The sequence below is a fragment of the Mchenga conophoros genome, linkage group LG9, assembly GCF_057382185.1.
Source record: "Mchenga conophoros isolate Kocher_MC1m ecotype Shallow Benthic linkage group LG9, M_conophoros_male_GT1.1, whole genome shotgun sequence".
In the NCBI taxonomy this organism is placed as follows: Eukaryota; Metazoa; Chordata; class Actinopteri; order Cichliformes; family Cichlidae; genus Mchenga; species Mchenga conophoros.
In genome coordinates, this window is record NC_140534.1 from 18,789,346 (window position 1) to 18,807,070 (window position 17,725).

At 42.3% G+C, this 17,725-nt stretch overlaps 1 protein-coding gene across 2 annotated transcripts in view; it reads left to right on the forward strand.

Annotated features, from left to right (window-relative positions):
- Positions 1-408: 408 nt before the first annotated feature.
- gpr158a (G protein-coupled receptor 158a) overlaps positions 409-17,725 on the forward strand; it is a 93,846-nt gene continuing 76,529 nt past the window's right edge. Inside the window, exon 1 of one of the 2 annotated variants that reach the window (XM_085286775.1) lies at positions 409-1,734. In XM_085286775.1, coding sequence (XP_085142901.1) covers positions 857-1,734 — 878 coding nt within the window. In that variant the 5' untranslated portion in view covers positions 409-856. The remainder of the gene's footprint in view (positions 1,735-17,725) is intronic. The other variant, XM_085286776.1, reaches the window with a different exon arrangement.

Below are 17,725 nucleotides of genomic sequence, written 5' to 3' on the forward strand. Positions count from 1 at the left end.
CGTATTTAATAAAGCTTTCCCCTCACTGATGATAGAAAAAAAATCTTAGTCTCCGAAAATTGATCTAAAATTAAGTGCTTGATTGTGATAAATCGGCTGAGGGTGACTTTGTCTGTTTCAGCGTCGGACAGCTCCTTCAGTGCTTCATCGGTTTCAGCGCCGGACAGCTCCTTCACCGCTCCACCAAACACCGCTCCGAGATTGACAGAAGAAGCGGCCACACGCGGATCAATGGCGCTCCTGGAGCCCCTATGAGACGACGAAGACGACGGGCTTTGAAAGCGCACGGATCCTGATGTTGCTTCTTCGTGGCTTTTATAGGCCTGCTTAATGCTTGCTGTGGTCGGAAGAGGGCGGAGTGCGTTTGCCATCCAAGTGAGAAGCTCATCGACTCGGTGCCTCCTAAAAAAGCATATAAATATAATAATAACCGCCCCTTACCCCTCCCTCCTCCTCGTTTTGATTCAGTCTGTGTAGCCTACACGCAGAAGGAGAACGTCCGCGGCACAGCAAAGCCAACACAGTCTTGTCTACAGTGTGTGAAAGAGAGGGAGAGAGAGAGGTGGGGGGAAAACAGCTGCAAGCGGATACTCAACATCAACAAGCTGTATGAGGCATCTGTGAGGAAGGAGAAGGCATTTGACGAGGGAAGGGGTTCCTGGCGGGTTTCCCTCTTTTTGTGATTTCAAGAACAGAGGCGTGGAGCTCAGAAGAATATCCTACAAGTGGTGAAGCGATGGTTTAGCGGGGCAATTTGATAGGTTCTCTGTGTTTTTTCTACAGCACACTCGCCCGACGACACTGTTAATTCCGAGCAGCAATCCCCCAAACATCTGTGGTCGCTCTCTTGAGGGAGATGGCTGTTTTCCGGCTGTCGCTGCTGCTGCAAGTTGGATTTGTGATCGGATCAAACCATAAATACGCGGAATGGTCAGGGCACGGGGAGGATAACGGGGCACGGGAGGCGATTCACGGCGCTCAGACGCACCGCTGGCAGCTGGCGCATCTCCGTGCGCCTCATCACGCTGCCGGGGAGACGGCGGAGCTGCCGCAGAAGACAGACGAGCTTCTACCCAGGGTCGTCACGGCTTTTTTACACACCGGGGACTCGACCACCTTAAAGCATGCCAACTGCTCGCGAAAGTACGAGCTCACCTCTCTGCGGGGAAGGTCACACGCTACCCCGCATTACTCCATGAGCAGCGTGCTGGATACGGTGCTGCACGCCACAAACTTCCTCAACATGATCCTGCAAGCCAACAGGTCCAGGGAGCACAACCTCCGGCGAGACATTGAGTGGTACCACGCGTTAGTCAGGAGTATACTGGAGGGAGACGCCAAGATTCACCGGGCGGTTGTTACTTTTAGCGGGGATTCATCCTTCCCGGGGCCCTCGGTGCTTCTTCAAGCCACCAGGGCCGGCGGTGAAATAGTACTCCAAGACCTCTCCAGCATGGCCCACCGACATCTGCACAACCGCACGGCAGAGACAGAGTGGTACCACGAAATAAAAGACAGGAAGAACCCCAATTTCCATAAAAGAGCGCTGAGCCAAGATTTCAGATCGGTGGACAATTCAGTGAAAAGAGGAGAGAGTTTTATTCCGGACAAGACGCACGTCAGATGGTCTGCGCCCTACTTGGAGTGTGAGAATGGGAATTTTGTTCCCCGTTGGCTTTTGACCTTATCTGCTGCCTTCTATGGCCTGAAATCCAACCTGGCTCCTGAATTCAGGTAAGCACAGAGGGTCCAAACCTGCGCTATGATGTGGAGGAACACAATATATATGCAACACAAAGTCTAAAAGTGATTCATATCTATCTATCTATCTATCTATCTATCTATCTATCTATCTATCTATCTATATATATATATATATATATATATATATATATAAAACCACATTTCCAAAGCCTAACACAAATGTGCAGCGCCTTCACTTTTTCAGCAGAACAATATATTTATGTAACAATGACTTTTTTTGTCAACCTAAAGGTGTGCTCAGGTGAGCTTACCCTCCACTACATCTCCAAACCTGGATAAAGCTTTATAAGGTGATCATACCTGCCTTACAGCTTCCCACTAGCCTCCTCTTGTTACATGAGGGTGGGGGGGGGGGGGGGGGGGGGGTGTTTCTTCTCTCCTCCAGTCTGACAAGACGGCGGGATGCTAAAAATAACCCAGGGTGTTACTGGATGTAACAGCGGTGGAAACCTCTGGCTGCAGGCCCTAATTCATTTTTCAAACTCACAGGGGATGCACTCAGGAAATGCCTTGTGCCCTTTCTTTTACCTTCTTCAAGAGAGGAGGCTGTTAAATCTGCAATGAGTTCCGTAAGAAAAACAAGCTCAGCAGCAGCAGCAGATGAGGATATTTGGTTGAATTTCTCCAAACCATAAAACCTCCTCGGCTGCAGCTCGATGCTATAATGAGCCATGTTTTATTCCAGCAATAGTGACATGCACTGAAAGAGTCAAGTGTTAAAGCTCCATAGGATCCCGACTAACATCTCCTCAATGAATATTTAATCCAGATCACTAGTTGTGTTTGTACTGCCTTCAATGAATCTTTCATTGATACACTCTAGTTGCTCACAGGCTGGCACGGATTGCAAATGAGCAAAAACCTTCAGTGATTATACTGTAATAGGCTATCAGCTACCTGGTGTTATCCCACACTAAATCCTCTCAGAGCAGCTTCACAGCAAAGCTCAGACTCCCACTAAAGCAACCTGAAGTCAAACCTGTCTGACACACCAACTCTAGTTTATTAGTGAAACCAGACTTTTTGTTTGGAGATTTTTTGTCCCCAAAGGATCTGAGTTACAGACATTTTTATTAAACCAGTTCAGCTGAAGCCTTCTCCATAACCCACTGCAGGCGATGTATAGGTATTTGTATTGTGTGAAATCCCTGAAAAGCTGTCTGTAAAGAACAGTAAAGAAACAGGAGAGTACAATCTATACCATAATTTACAGTTAAGTGTTTTACCAATCAGAATTTTTACATTTTAGTGCTTTTCTTGGTTCTTGGAGCATTAAAATCTTCTAAATATCTCCTCATACTCTTAAAGTAGACATGAAACACTACATGTATAAAGGCTAATTTACACGCCATTTGTTAACTACACCCTAACTGATGATTAAAAATCAGAGTGTCGGACTTCAGCTTGTCTGTCTGGTGCACCAGACTCAAACAGGCTCTCCCCCACACAGTCCTCATTTAGAAAATGCTCTAAAAACCCTAAAATTATGGCCAGTAGCTGGATTTTCCCATTTCAGTGCAGCTAGCAAAACAGCGAAGAACCACTTAATGCTAAAGAGACTGAAAGTGAACAGTATATCGTATTTGTTTTTATTATTTTAATTATTATTGTTATTTATTTATTTTTTACAAAACCCCATTGCTACAGTCAGTTGCAGTCCAAAAGTGGCCTCCTTAGGCTGCTTTTTAGTTTTTGTGTCCTTATTTTCCACTGAGGTATCAGACTTGTTTCAGACATTAATATAAGTTAAATATAAATATTCAAATAAAAAGTAAAGTCTCCCTAAAAAAAAAGAGTAAAAATAAGAAAAACTAAGGAGCTTTAAATATTCCAAAGTTAAAGCACATAGGTTTGTGCTATTAAAGAACGGATTTAGTCTATTGGTTAATTCCACAGTTTTCAACTGCAGCGCTGTTTGTTGGTCTTAAACCAATGATGGACTTCATGCCACTCCAGACTGCCCTCATGTTGGTCTGCTGGATTTTCCACTCCAGTTTTCTCCTGTAGTTGTCCATGCCTTCTTGATGGATTTCTTTAGGATACTTTAAGCTTCTCTCTCCTCCATACTGCCAGCTCTGAAGGTCCTCGTTTTCTTTTTAAGGAGTGCTTTGATGTCCTTTGTTACACATGATTTGTTGTTGTTCCTTTGGAATTATGGAGTCGGTGCAGAAATTTATGTAGACTGATCAATTTTACGCTCCCATCAATGTCCTCTCACTACGACTCACAGAGGACTGGCCAACCATTCCCCTCAGAGCGGCCTGGCAGGGCCACAAAAGCATCCTATGACCATATACTCACCATCCGTGGGGTCAGAGGCTGCTTCTTGACTAGAGGGACACAGTAGAGGGTTAGGTAAATCAGGTTGCGATCTGAGCTACCAAGCAGGATGAAGTGGGAGGAATAGTATTAGTCCTTAACATTTGCATAAGATCTGTTGTTCTTTCATCTCTCCTCTCCTGCTCTGAACATAAATATGTGAGAATATTCACCTCTCATCCGAGAAGCTTCTCGGATGAGAGGTGAAATGTCTTCAAGTAACTTAAAGAAGTCCAGACGCTTTTCTTTGCAAGCTCCTTTGACTACGATGACCTGGATGACTGGGAACCTTCACAGACGTGAGAATAGTCTTCTCTCAAAAATGCATGTTGCTTTTCTGATTGATACCAAGCCATATTAAATCAAGCCACATAAGCAGTTTTAATCAATTGTGTACTTTCAGCTGCATTCAGTGAGGTTCAGATGAATTTTGCAGACCCAGGCTAGTGGTTTCAACCTTTATGATTAGTCCGGTTCATTGGCTTCTTGCAGTGGCTTTGTATACACTGTGTAAAAGTGTTGAACTACCCCATTACTAATGAAGTCAATACTCACCAAATCTCATCTTTTTGCCATGAGAGGATCTCAAAGATTGCATCAAATGTGTGCTGATTCAACCTGAAATATAACAGGACACATGGAGATGAGATGAATAGTCCTAGGAGAAATATTGCAGTAGAACTTTTGAACCTCTCACTACCCTTTCTGTCTGGTTTCCTTCTCTCTCTCCTGTTGACCCAAATGTTAGAAAGAAATTAAAATTGTTAAGAAAGGACATGCTGTTCTCATTAATCACTGGCATGGTCTTGAAAAACTTGACAGTCAGCTTGGTTCATGTGTACCACTTGGCTTTGAAATACATATTTTGCACAGTCAAGCTCAGTGTTGGTCAAGTTACTTGAAAAAAGTAATCAGCAACTAATTACTGATTACTTCCCCAAAAAGTAATCCCGTTACTTTACTGATTACTTATTTTCAAAAGTAATTAATTACTTAGTTACTTAGTTACTTTTTAAAAACACGATTTACAACATGAATAGGTGATAAATAGATCTTTCAGCCCAATTCTACTTTTTCTGCATAATCCATCATACAAAATGTAATCAAATGGAAAAGTCTTTTTTTAAAACTTGTTTTATTAGTTTTAATCTTTTAACTTTATGCATCAAGCAAAAATTTAATTATATGCAACATTCACTGACTGGAAGAAATTAGTTTAACATTTAAACCTATTTTCTGCACATTCCAGCACAAAAAATAAAATATTTTTTTGTGTTTACACTCAGTCTTTCAAATAAATGCAAGTAAAACACAGAAGAAAATAAATAAAATCAAAGACTAGCGGTCCTTTTGCTCTATTTTCACCTGTACAGCAGGAGTGGGGTAGGCGGAGGTTTACCCTGGTCAGTTGAAGAATCTGCGAGTTTCTCTGTGAATTTCACATTACTCGGTGCTTGCTCGGAAGTTTAGGGGTTTTCTTCCCACGCAGTGAACAACGGACGCCAATGTTTTTGTCACTTTTTACAGAATCAAACTCAAAGTAAGGTCAGTACTTCCACGCTTTAAACGCTGCATGCTCATACTCTCTCCCGCACTCCATATATTAGCCATTGTTGATCTGCACACAGCTGTTGCCACGATGTCACACTCGCTTACGTCATTATCATGAGACACTCTCGCAAGAAAATCACGGTTTTAGTAACGCAGTAACGCAGCGTGCTTACGGGAAAGTAACAGTAATCTAATTACCCTCTTTGCAATAGTAATCCCTTACTTTACTCGTTACTCAAAAAAGTAATCGGATTACAGTAACGCGTTACAAGTAACGCGAGATGAACGCGTTACTGCCCATCTCTGGTCAAGCTCTTCTTTTTTTCCACATTGTCGTGCCCTTTTTCCAGGTTTGTATCTTTCCTCTGACGCTTGTATCAGAGTAGCAGGCGGCTCACCCTGCATCCTCCCAGCGCCTCAGCAGCCTGCCAGATAAGAAACAGGAGAGGAAGGGAAGTGCTGGCTAATATAGCTGCCTCAGACATCAGTTCTCCTCCGCTTCCCCTCCAGATGAATACACAATCAATACAACAATGAATTAATAATGAAAGATGTAGAACAACAACCCTGCACGGGCTGTCTTTATTTCCAGCCTCAGTCACTTCCTCTTTAGGGTGATGATGTTGCAAGCAGCAAGGTGACTCGTTTGGACTTTTTCGTGGCTCTGGCATATGGAAATTAACACAAACCGAGACTACCCCCCCCCCCCCCCCCCACGTCGCCCCTTTTGCTTGTTGAACGTGCGTGCAGGTGCTAAACAACTTATGTGACTTGTCGAAGCAGAAGTGTGCGGACGTTCGTTTGCGATAGATCGACCTGTTGTTTCTGCGAAGGTGCAAGAAATCGCACCTCTCGCACTTCGTCTCTTTCCTTTCCAGTCTGTCTCTTCAGCTGCGCTCAAGGCACAGGGGAGACAGCTTAGCCCGCACAGAGAGGATTGGCTGTTTCCAAGTGTGCAGTGTGTATCTGTCTGTGTGAGCGTGTGAATGCCATTGGTGGAGGTTCAGAAATTCTTCAGGATGACACTTTCTAGTCCTAATTGGCAGATCACTCTAACTTCAGATAGAAACTCATGACAGCAGAGGCACAAATAAAGAAAAATGTGTTAGAACAAACAAAAGAAAGTAAGGGAAGGAAAGTGAGGCAGGTGCATTACTTCAAGCTCACCTTTCACAACACAGACCTTAATTGCTTTGAGGCTGGAGCTCAGGCAGTTTCACCGGCAGCAGCAGGAATAAGCAAGATTAAATGAAGCTTAAAAGCAAAACTAAATGGTGAAAAGTATGCATTTTCAGCTTATCTCTCAAAAAGGCCAAATAAGTTCTAACTATGTGCAGGATCCTCTACGTTTTTGCTTTGCCTCTCATTTTACTATTAATGCAGCTCTGTCTGGACAGCCCGAGTGCTTTGTGATACCCAGCATGTAACAGAGTGGGAGGCCTGGAGCTCCAGGAGGAGCCAGCAGCATCTGCTTCCATGGACTCCATCCAGAAACAAATAGGAAGAAAATCCCACAATTCCTGAGGCTAAATGCAATAATGTTTGATGCTAAACTGAGATGAAAGGTGGTAGGAGTAAAAAAAAAAGTGCATCCAAGAGGTAAATTAGATTTTCAGCTAAGCATACCAGCAAGGAGAAAACTAAACTGTACACACAGAAGGAAGCTTTTAAACCCGATGAGCAAAAACGAGTCCGACCTTGTAGATTTTCCATTGAGTGCGACCTGGAGGAAGCAGGGGTTAAATATCCCCGAGGCGCTGCTTCTCTTACTGCTGACGTCAGTGGGACTCCGCTGCTCAGTAAGGTGGCCTGTCAAAGCCTTCAGCCAGTAAATGTCAACATTAAGGAAAATCGAGCTACTCAGGTATTAAAGAGTGCTGTTTGGTAGGATTTGTTTTTTGCTAATAACTATGTAAGGTTATCTTTAATGACCTGGTCTAACAGAGTAAGGACTGAGTGCTGTGCTGCGTTTGGAGAATTTATAAAGATTTGGACTGTTGTTAGATTCCATAAATTGACAAAAATACAGGAAGATATTACAGAAGATAACTTATAATAAACATGACAATTACAATGACAACATAACCCTCAGCGAAGACGACAAATAGAAGGAAATTCAGCTTTAGGATAGGTGATATGTAATACACAGAAGTGCTGCAGCTGGTCCTTTGGTGTATCTCTCCAATATTGCCATGGAAGAATCGCTCCAGTTTCATCTTGTCTGTCAGGAAAATGTTCATGTTTGTACAATTTGGTACATATTTTTACATAGAAAAGAAAGGTACCCAGAACTGAGTAGTTCATTCAGTAAATCTGTTCTGTAGCTCAAATGCTTTATGATCATTTATCATCATTTATTCATAATCGCTAACATACCTCCGTCTTACTTTGGTTTGTTCATTGGAAGAAGGGTTTTAAAGGGGCAGTCCACTGCAAAATTCATCAAACTATTCCTGCATTGGTTATGAATCTAGATTGCTTTGGTGTGATTTGCACAGTTATGGAGATATAGGAGAATTACATGGCATTGGTGGTAGTCGATTAACCAACAATACATTTAGAAAAACTCAGCAGCAATGTCTCTTTCCAAAAATTATGACTTGGTTAGTTAAAAAAAGGTGAATGTGGACACTAGAAAAAATAGTTCCTATATTCAGCCTGCAATATATTTATAAAGTATCCGGTCGTGATTTATGGAAAGAGACGCTGCAGCTGTATTTTGTTGTTGTTGCTTTGAGCACCACAAGGCAAGAGTCATTTACTTCCATTATATTCAAGAGAAGGTAGACATCTCTACAGCAAATATATTTCCAAAACTGGGAACTCACACCAAAACAATCTAGATGGATAAACAGCGCTACAAGCCAGAGGGAGAAAAAAATACACAGAAATTGGATTTTGGGGTGAACTTTTCCTTTAATGACACGAGCGTACCGACTATAAGAGAAAGTGCCAGCACTCTGAAGAAGAAGCAGTCTTTATTCACTTTCTGTCACAGCCACTTCCCCGCAGGCGCTGTGTCTTTTTTGATGACCAGAGACAGGACTCAATAAAATAACCCAGGTTGCACTGAAATAATGGTAGACAAGCAGCATCGTGCCCGGCGGCTCGACTCACATTTTCTACGTGTCCTGTTAGCTTAATGCATTTCCATCACGTAAGGGACATTTTTCCTTGAGAAAGCTGCACGGGTTCCTGCATTGTGATGGTTCCACGGCATAATGCACAAATTGTGCCCTCCTAAAAGGACAGCACCGTGTTCTTGTCGAGACCCGGAGTAGGAGATATGTGCATGCAAGTTCATGCAGGCTTGCAACTCCTTTGGCTACACTGCTAAAGGATGACTTTTAAGCTTTTGTGTTTTCATCTCTTTTGCATTAACTTTGGTTTAAGGGAATGTTTTGCTTCAGTTCCAGACAGTATGTGAATACTTCCATCGTTCAAAGTTGCACTTTGTTACATGTAGCACAGGTCTGCTCAAGATGTGTTTTGTAAAAATACTCAAAATATTTACCTACATTAGGTGAGGGTGCCACGTGGATAGAGCATGCAGAAGGCAGTGTACAGCATGCCCACCGATTAAGTCATTGGACTTTAACCTCCACAGAATAATCAAACACTGATTTTTTTTATTTTTTTTGCTAGGGAACTGGGAGGTTAAATATCACTTAATTTACAAGAACCAGTTTCAGCTTCATAAGATAAGATAAGATAGAACTTTATTAATCCCTCGGGTGGGTTCCTCTGGGAAATTCGATTTCCAAAAAGCACAGCACCGACAGAAGTTCAGAGTTACAGAATATTATATATATATATATACACACACACACACACACACACACACACACATACACACACATATATAAATACAGAGACAAATATAAATAAAATATACGAAGGGGATAAATATAATAAATAGGAATAAAAATAAAAATACAAGTGAATTGCACATTTCAAGTATTGAGGTCTATTGCACCATTGACTATTTACAAAAAGTATTGCACAAGGTATTGTACAGTGAGGTGAAGAGGCACTACAGTTTAGTTGTTCCCCCCTCCTTTGTCCTCCTGTTTCCCCTCCCTCTCCCCTCCAGAGAGGAGTTAAACAGTTTGATGGTGTGTGGGACAAAGGAGTTTTTAAGTCTGTTAGTTCTTGTCTTGGGGAGAAGCAACCTGTCACTGAACAGACTCTTCTGGTTGTTAATGGCCATGTGCAGAGGATGCCCAGCATTGTTCATAATGTCATAACAAGCATCCGACAATGCGTATAGATGTGATGTAAAGTATTTATTAACCATTACCAGTGCTTTATCAATAAACCTTGCAACTGTACAATAACTGTCCAGATAACTGTCTATAAAGCAGTTTTAAAACAATCAGTAAACTTTTAAACTATTGATCACTAGCTTCTTAGCTAAGAAGCTCTTAGCTTCTTAGCTTCTTAGCTAGTGATCTAAATAGTGAAGGGATAGTGTCTACACATCTGAAACAAGGTGCTTTATGAATTTATGGTACCTTCCAATTGGCTTGTATTTACCATGAGAAGGGTAGATATTGGAACCCCAATTCTTGTGTCTTGAGTTTGACCTTGAATTTTTTGGCAACAGTTAGCTGTGCTAAGCTATCAAATCATGGATAAGCCTCTCTACAGAGGCATTAGGCAGCGAAGAGCGTAAATGAGATCTTCTAGAACGTGAATAGAAAGTGAATAACGTTCTGCAACTTCAACTCACTACGGGCAAATAACTGCTGATGATGAGAAGTGGGCAGTACCTAAGATAAACTTTTCACAACTTTAAGGTGAGTAACTGAAGCAAATGCCAGTGCGAGAGAACAATAATGTTCATTGACATATTACTTGGTAGAACAAATGTGAGAGGATCACATAGGCAACCACAGCCTGGAATGGCACCATCAACTTCAAAGCAGCGTGTGATAAGGAAATCGTTTCTAGTGTGTACACAGCTTAATGGGTCATTTTAGCATTTTAGTAAGTGGTTGATAGGCAACGTGATGACATCATACCCATGTGCCAAATGTAATTGCTCAGCTTCTGATTGTGGAGGAGCTTGTAGTAAACATTTGAAATTTTAACCCTGCACAATGAAAAGAAGAGACTTAAATATATTAAATATGTTTTTTTTATTCTTTACCAGTGTTGGGTAAGTTACTTTAAAAAAGTAACTTAGTTACATTACTAGTTACTTCTCTCAAAAGTAACTCAGTTACTTCAAGTTACTCGTTACTTTCAAAGTAACTAGTTACTAGGGAAAGTAACTTTGGTTTTACTCAGAATTCTCTTGTTAATGTGTTTCTTTCATAACTTTGCCAGTCTTCTAGCTTGCTTACTTGCCACAAGTGCACTGTGCCACCTACCAATAGAAAGGAAAAGATAATGTTCATATTTCCACGAGAGAAATTCCACGCCTGGACCGTCATTGACTGCTGCCATGATTCTAGCCTACGTCACAGAGTCATGTGCGCCTTTTACATCCAACACAAAAACTGCAGTCGTGGTGCTTTCGATTGTACTCAGAACTCAGAAATTCTGCCTTCTGAATAGGAAGATGTAGGCAACACCAGACTGCAGATGAGCTGCATACAGGGCTGGACTGGGACAGAAAATTGGCCCGGGCATTTTGACTAGAGACTGGCCCACCATTATAGGAAAAATCATAAAGCCTTTGAATGAAAATAAACACTGTTGTGACAGTGATGTACACTGTTTTGATGGTATATATGCATCAATCTATCAATCGTTTGTTGAAAGATTCAGATAATTATTTTTTAAAAGCTAGACATTTTAAATAAGAATAAGAAAGAAAAGTATTTCTTTGTGCCCCCCTTTCCCTGTTAATGCCCTACATGCCCCCCTGGAAACACTTTGCTAGACCCGCCCCTGCACAGTTACCAGCTGTCAGCTACCTAAAAAAGGATCCTGGGGTTATTTGTCTCTCAGAAACAGTTCATAACTTCCCTTCAACTCATTCATGTCACCTAAAAGGTAAACCTGTTTCTCCATCACCTGTTCAGCTCTGATGATCCAGTAAGGACATCTCCTGGTTTCATCTTCATGTTTCCCTCTCACCAGATAACCAAACCATATCATGACCAGCAGCTTTACAGCTGTGGCTCCAGCAAACATCAGCTGATACTAGAAATTAATATTAAATAAATTCTAACAACAGCTGATCAAGCTTAAAAGTGCTGCTGTTGTTTAGCGCGACATCCGCTGGTTTCCTCTTTCTGGCGCAAAGTGAGCGATAAACAAACAAGAGAGCCGATCAGCTGATCATTGATCAGTTTCATGATTGAAGTAGAAACGGGAGAGGGAGGGAGAGAATGAAAGAAGAAGAGGCAGCTGTGCAGCAAAGACACAGGAAAACTCCAGCTTTGTGTCTTTTTCATTGTAGCTGATTTACGGGACAAACTGTTCCTTTTCACCTCAATAAGAAACACGTAATATTTTCTCTGAATACCAGGCGGGACGGTTGGCAACTCTAATAACTTATGAACAAAATAAAGTTCAACATCATTAACTTCATAGCACCACCCAGCTGTATAGAAACTCCGTCATGCTAGCTAGCACGCAGTACGGAAAAAGTCAGAATAACGAAAATAAACTGCACCTAAACCTGGTTCATATCTGACCCAGAGAGACTGCAGGTCATAACTTCTTACCTGAAGTTCAGTTCACACTTGGACCGGTGGCCGCCTCGGGTCTCTTTTCCTTCTGCGTCCCTTTTCCTTCATCCACCTGCTGGCCTCCACCACTTGCTAATGTTACTGAATCTGTGGAAGCTCCGCGATAGCCACCACACGAAGTAACGAGTAACGACCCTATCTAAATCCCAGTAACGACTAACGCGTTCCTGATTTTGGCATAATAACTAGTTACCGTGCTCGTTACCACAATAATAACGTAGTTACTGTAACGCGTTACTTAATAACGCGTTAGTCCCAACACTGTTCTTTACACACTTAGTTAAAAAATGTTAGCTAGCAGTTAAAAATGTTCAAACAAAGAAATTTTAGTATTTGAAAGAATAGGAGTGAAAAAATAAGAGGATGTTGGAAACTGAGAAATTAGCTGTAACTGTAAACTGAAGACTTAAGCAGGGGTGTCGAACTCCAGGCCTCGAGGGCGGGTGTCCTGCAGTTTTTGGATCTCACCCTGGGTCAGCACACCTGAATCAAATGATTAGTTCATTACCAGGACTCTTGAGAACTTCAAGACATGTTGAGGAGGTAATTTAGTCATTTAAATCAGCTGTGTTGTATCAAGGTTACATCTAAAACCTGCAGGACACCGGCCCTCGAGGCCTGGAGTTCGACACCTGTGATTTTAGGTATCGCAGTGCTTATATGCAATGAACACTTACACCAGACAGCTGTTAAGTATAAGTAACATTTCACATTTGGTAGTCTATCAATTTCCCATTGTTTTAACATAACTAAACATTTTTTTAAAGTAGGTTTGTTTTAGGTCTGTGTAAGGCCCTAAACTAGCTAAAGTTGTTATATATTGCAGCATCCTGTCCTGTGACTAAACAGGCTAATCAGTTTCAGAGTCTATTTTCTGCTTTGAGACCTATAGCTCAAAGCGTATGAAATTCAGTGTTCACTGATGAATACATCTAAGACTGACTTGTAACAAAGAGGACACAAGCAGGCCTTCAATGCAAGCATCTTTTGATGAATATCCTTTTGTGAATATAAGCTATTATGCAGATATATCTACAGTCAGCTTCTTAATGTTTGTGCAGCTAACATTAGCTCAGAAAGAGTCAGTCAGAAAGACTCCTGCTGGTGGGATGCTCCTCTCTTTGCTGGCCTGGCCTTTAGACCCACAAAGAATGGAGGATGAAAGGAGAAAGCACTCTGTTTCCTTGGGCACCTCTATCTCTTGCTCTCTGTGATAATCCTGTCTTTATGCCCGAGGGCCTTGATGGCCACCATGATGGCTCTGCCACATGCTCCTCGCTGCTGCTCTCAATTACGACCCAGTCTTTGTGCAGCACATACCCAGTCAACACCACCGTTTCCAACATTTTCTTCTTTCTTTTTTCCCCCCAAAAGCCATTTTATACACCATATGTCCTCTTTGACTGGGAAGCTAAAGGTTGCCTGGGGAGTTGGGAGCAGAAGGGGAAAAAAAGAGAAGCCGACTGCAGACTATTTTCCTCTTTGTGCAGACTCACTTTTCAAATGCAAAACCTAAGCAAATGTTATTACTTCAGTTGCCACTGAAACTAACGGTTTCATGACTCCTCCATCACTAACAAATCGGCGTATTCTTGTGCGTCTGCTGTGTTTCAGTGCGACATTTCCAATCCTTATTATATAACAGAGAATTGCATGTAATTTCTCACACGAAACAACCAGCAGTGCAGGAGAAAGCAGCGAGGTCAGTTTGCCCCAAGGCAGGACCAGAGCAGCAGTTATTAATAACAGAGGTACAGGCAAAGAGAGCATTGCACTCACCTGGTGTCCACTGGGAACCGGGAATAGTAAACCGCCTCTTATACACCTGGAGAACATGCCAGAGCAGCAGTATTTGTGTATGCGTGTACATTATTATTTTTTATTGCTATTTTGATAACATGAATATATTTTTTTATTTTGTTTTTTTGGGACAAACAACTAGTCTATTCATGCACAGGGAAACACCAGTGCAACACATCCCCAAATTTGCTCCAGATATCTGTCACCAAAACAATAGCAGAACATCTGCATCATACTTGGGGCCAGGGATAACTCAGGATTGCTATGTCTGAATGATTGCACAGTGCAATTGAAACTTATCTCCCCACAGCATTTAAATAAAAATGATAAGAACTGCATCTGCACACAAAAGCATAATAGAACCTGCGTGGTACGTGTGATGATTTTGTAGTGCACTACAGTGGAAGTTTACAGATGAGATTTTGAGCACCACTATAAAATGGTGTGGGCATGATATAGGGCACTATATGGTGAACAGGTGGACAGTTTAAACACACAGATGGAAATAATAAGACTGTAAGCCGGTTACAGTCCTGTGATAAAGCTGCTAGTTCTGCCTGTCTTTTCTTCTGCTATGACATTCAGAAATATCCACAGTTTTTTTTAACGCTTATGGATCAGTAAATTTAGCCTTTCCTTTGGTACCTGCTGCTTCTCCCACTTTCAGTTTGTCACAGGTGCAGTTTTTTTTTATTGCTTTCTGTCATTAGTTTTTTGTCTTTTTGTTAAATTACATAAACCATGAACTCTGTCTTTTATTCTCCCCAAAAAGTGATATGTCAACATTGACGGCATCTTCTGCCACCTGCTGTTTTGTGTATTGTTTAGTTACAGCAAGACATGGTTCAACCAAGGTGTTACTATGGAAACCACACTTTTGCCTGGTCTCAAAACTGAGCAGTATGGGACAAGGTGTTTGTATGAGTTCCAGCTCATGTGAGCACAGAGTATGCTAACTGCCATCTAGGACTAGGTTGCTAATGTATGAAGCCATAACTAATTTTACATTAGTCATCAATCTAAACTACATAGAGATCTGTAACCTTTATAATATATCGTATTATTTAATTAGTTTAGTCTGTTACTCTTACTGTGTTGGAGCAACTGTAACCCACATATTTTCCTTAAGGATTATTCAAGTATTCTGATTCTGATCATTAGTGGTTGGTGCAACTCTACTGTATGATATGATGGAAACCACAGAATCGTACCAAATATCTAATCAACAACTCTTTTACATACAGGTTTGTCATCAGTCAAAATGCCTTATTATTAACGTTAAATTACAAAAACAAGTTGAATAAGATGTGAAGAGGGTTGTTCATTTAAAAACAGGCTGCAGATAACAGTGTTCTCCAGACCATGACACTTTAACAAAGTGGCACCAGGGGCGAAATGCATTAACAAATCATTGGGCACTAATTAAAGCCTTAATAGCCAATGATCAGCTGGAACTTTCATCATCTACACCCTGAAACAGATCTCAGTCATGAATCACCAATCAGCCACAACACTAAAATAGATGAGGTGAATAGCTTTGCTAGCATAGCTCCTGCCAGTTAAAATTTAAAGCCAAATTCTGACGTGTAGACAGCTGAGGTTTAGAGCATACCCAAAAGGTCTTGTGGGGTATCTTTGCTATAAAGTGATTATAGCTTAGGAGGTAGAGCAGGTCATACACTAACTGAAAGGTTTGTGGCTCGACCCCGAGCTGCTCCAGTCTGCATGTTAGATAGAAGAAGAAAAAACAACACCGTAGAAAACAGTGCTTGTATGAATGGGTGAATATGGATAGGATTGGATAAGGTTTGTAGAGTAGAAAACCCCTATATAAGAACCAGTCCATTTACCAAGTGGAACCAGACACAGCATTGGTGTTGCGCTGATACACATCAGAAATAAGCTTGTAAAATAAGATAATGACATTTTAAAATGTTAAAGATACAAAAATGAACTACATGTGCACTCTACAGCAAATGATAAATAAATCAGTGTTTATATGAAATCAGATATAATTTGTTGTTATGTGTTTTTATGCATGCACAATATATATCAAAACAAAGACGCAATGGCGGAAACTACGGTTGTCACAATTCATCTGGCTAAGCTTGGTTCCCAACGTTTATGTAGATTTTACTGACTAATATTAACTCCTTAAGCATTGACGCAGACTGCGTGCATTTTCCTGATGGAAGAGGCGTACTGCCGCACTTCAAATATTCTTCAGGAATGGTTAGAGGACCATGACAAAGATTTGAAGAGGTTAACTTCTCAGACCACCACACCATACAACTTTCAGGGCTTAAAAACATCTACTGTGAAGGTTAGGTGCCTGATACTACAGAAGAAATTCAGAGGTGTTGTTGGTGATTTCATTGATGGTGTCATAGTTATTTTGGCAGAATTAGGGGGATTTCTATTAGGCAAGTTGTCTTAATTGTCCCTCTGTTGTCCTGCTGGGAGACTTCAATGCTCACGTGGGTAACGACAGCGAGACTCGGAGGGGCGTGATTGGGAGGAACGGCCTCCCTGATCTGAACCCGAGCGGTGCTTTGTTATTGGACTTCTGTGCTAATCACAGTTTGGCCATAACGAACACCCTGTTCGAACATAAGAGTGTCCATAAGTGCACGTGGCACCAGGACGCTCTAGGCCATAGGTCGATGATCGATTTTGTAATCGCATCACCAGACCTGCGACCATATGTTCTGGACACTCGGGTAAAGAGAGGGGCTGAGCTGTCAACTGATCACCACCTGGTGGTGAGTTGGATCAGGTGGCGGGGGAGGACGCTGGACAGACCTGGTGCACCTAAACGCGTAGTGAGGGTGTGCTGGGAACGTCTAGCAGAGGCCCCAGTCCGCGAGATCTTCAACGCACACCTCCGGCAGAGCTTCAACAGCATTCCGAGGGAGACTGGGGACATTGAGTCCGAATGGACCATGTTCAGCGTCTCCATTGCCGAAGCTGCTGCATTGAGCTGCGGCCGCAAGGTGGTTGGCGCCTGCTGTGGTGGTAATCCCCGAACCAAATGGTGGACACCAGAGGTGAAGGGAGCCACCAGGCTGAAGAAGGAGTCCTATCGGGCTTGGTTAGCCTGTGGGACTCCGGAGGCAGCCGACAGGTATCGACAGGCCAAGCGGAATGCAGCTCGGGCAGTGGCTGAAGCAAAAACTCGGGTGTGGGAGGAGTTCGGAGAGGCCATGGAAAAAGACTTTCGGACTGCCTCGAAGAGATTCTGGCAAACCGTCAGGCGTCTCAGGAGGGGAAAGCGGTGCTCTACCTGCACTGTGTATAGTGCTGGCGGAGCGCTGCTGACGTCGACTGAGAAAATTGTCAGGCGGTGGAAGGAATACTTCGAGGACCTCCTTAATCCCATTGACACGTCTTCCGAGGAGGAAGCAGAGTCTGGGGATGAGGGGAATGACCCGCCAATTTCCGGGAGCGAGGTCACTGAGGCAGTTAAACAACTCCTTGGTGGCAGAGCCCCTGGTGTTGATGAGGTCCGCCCCGAGTTCCTGAAGGCTCTGGACGTTGTAGGGCTGTCCTGGTTGACACGCCTCTGCAATGTTGCGTGGAGATCAGGG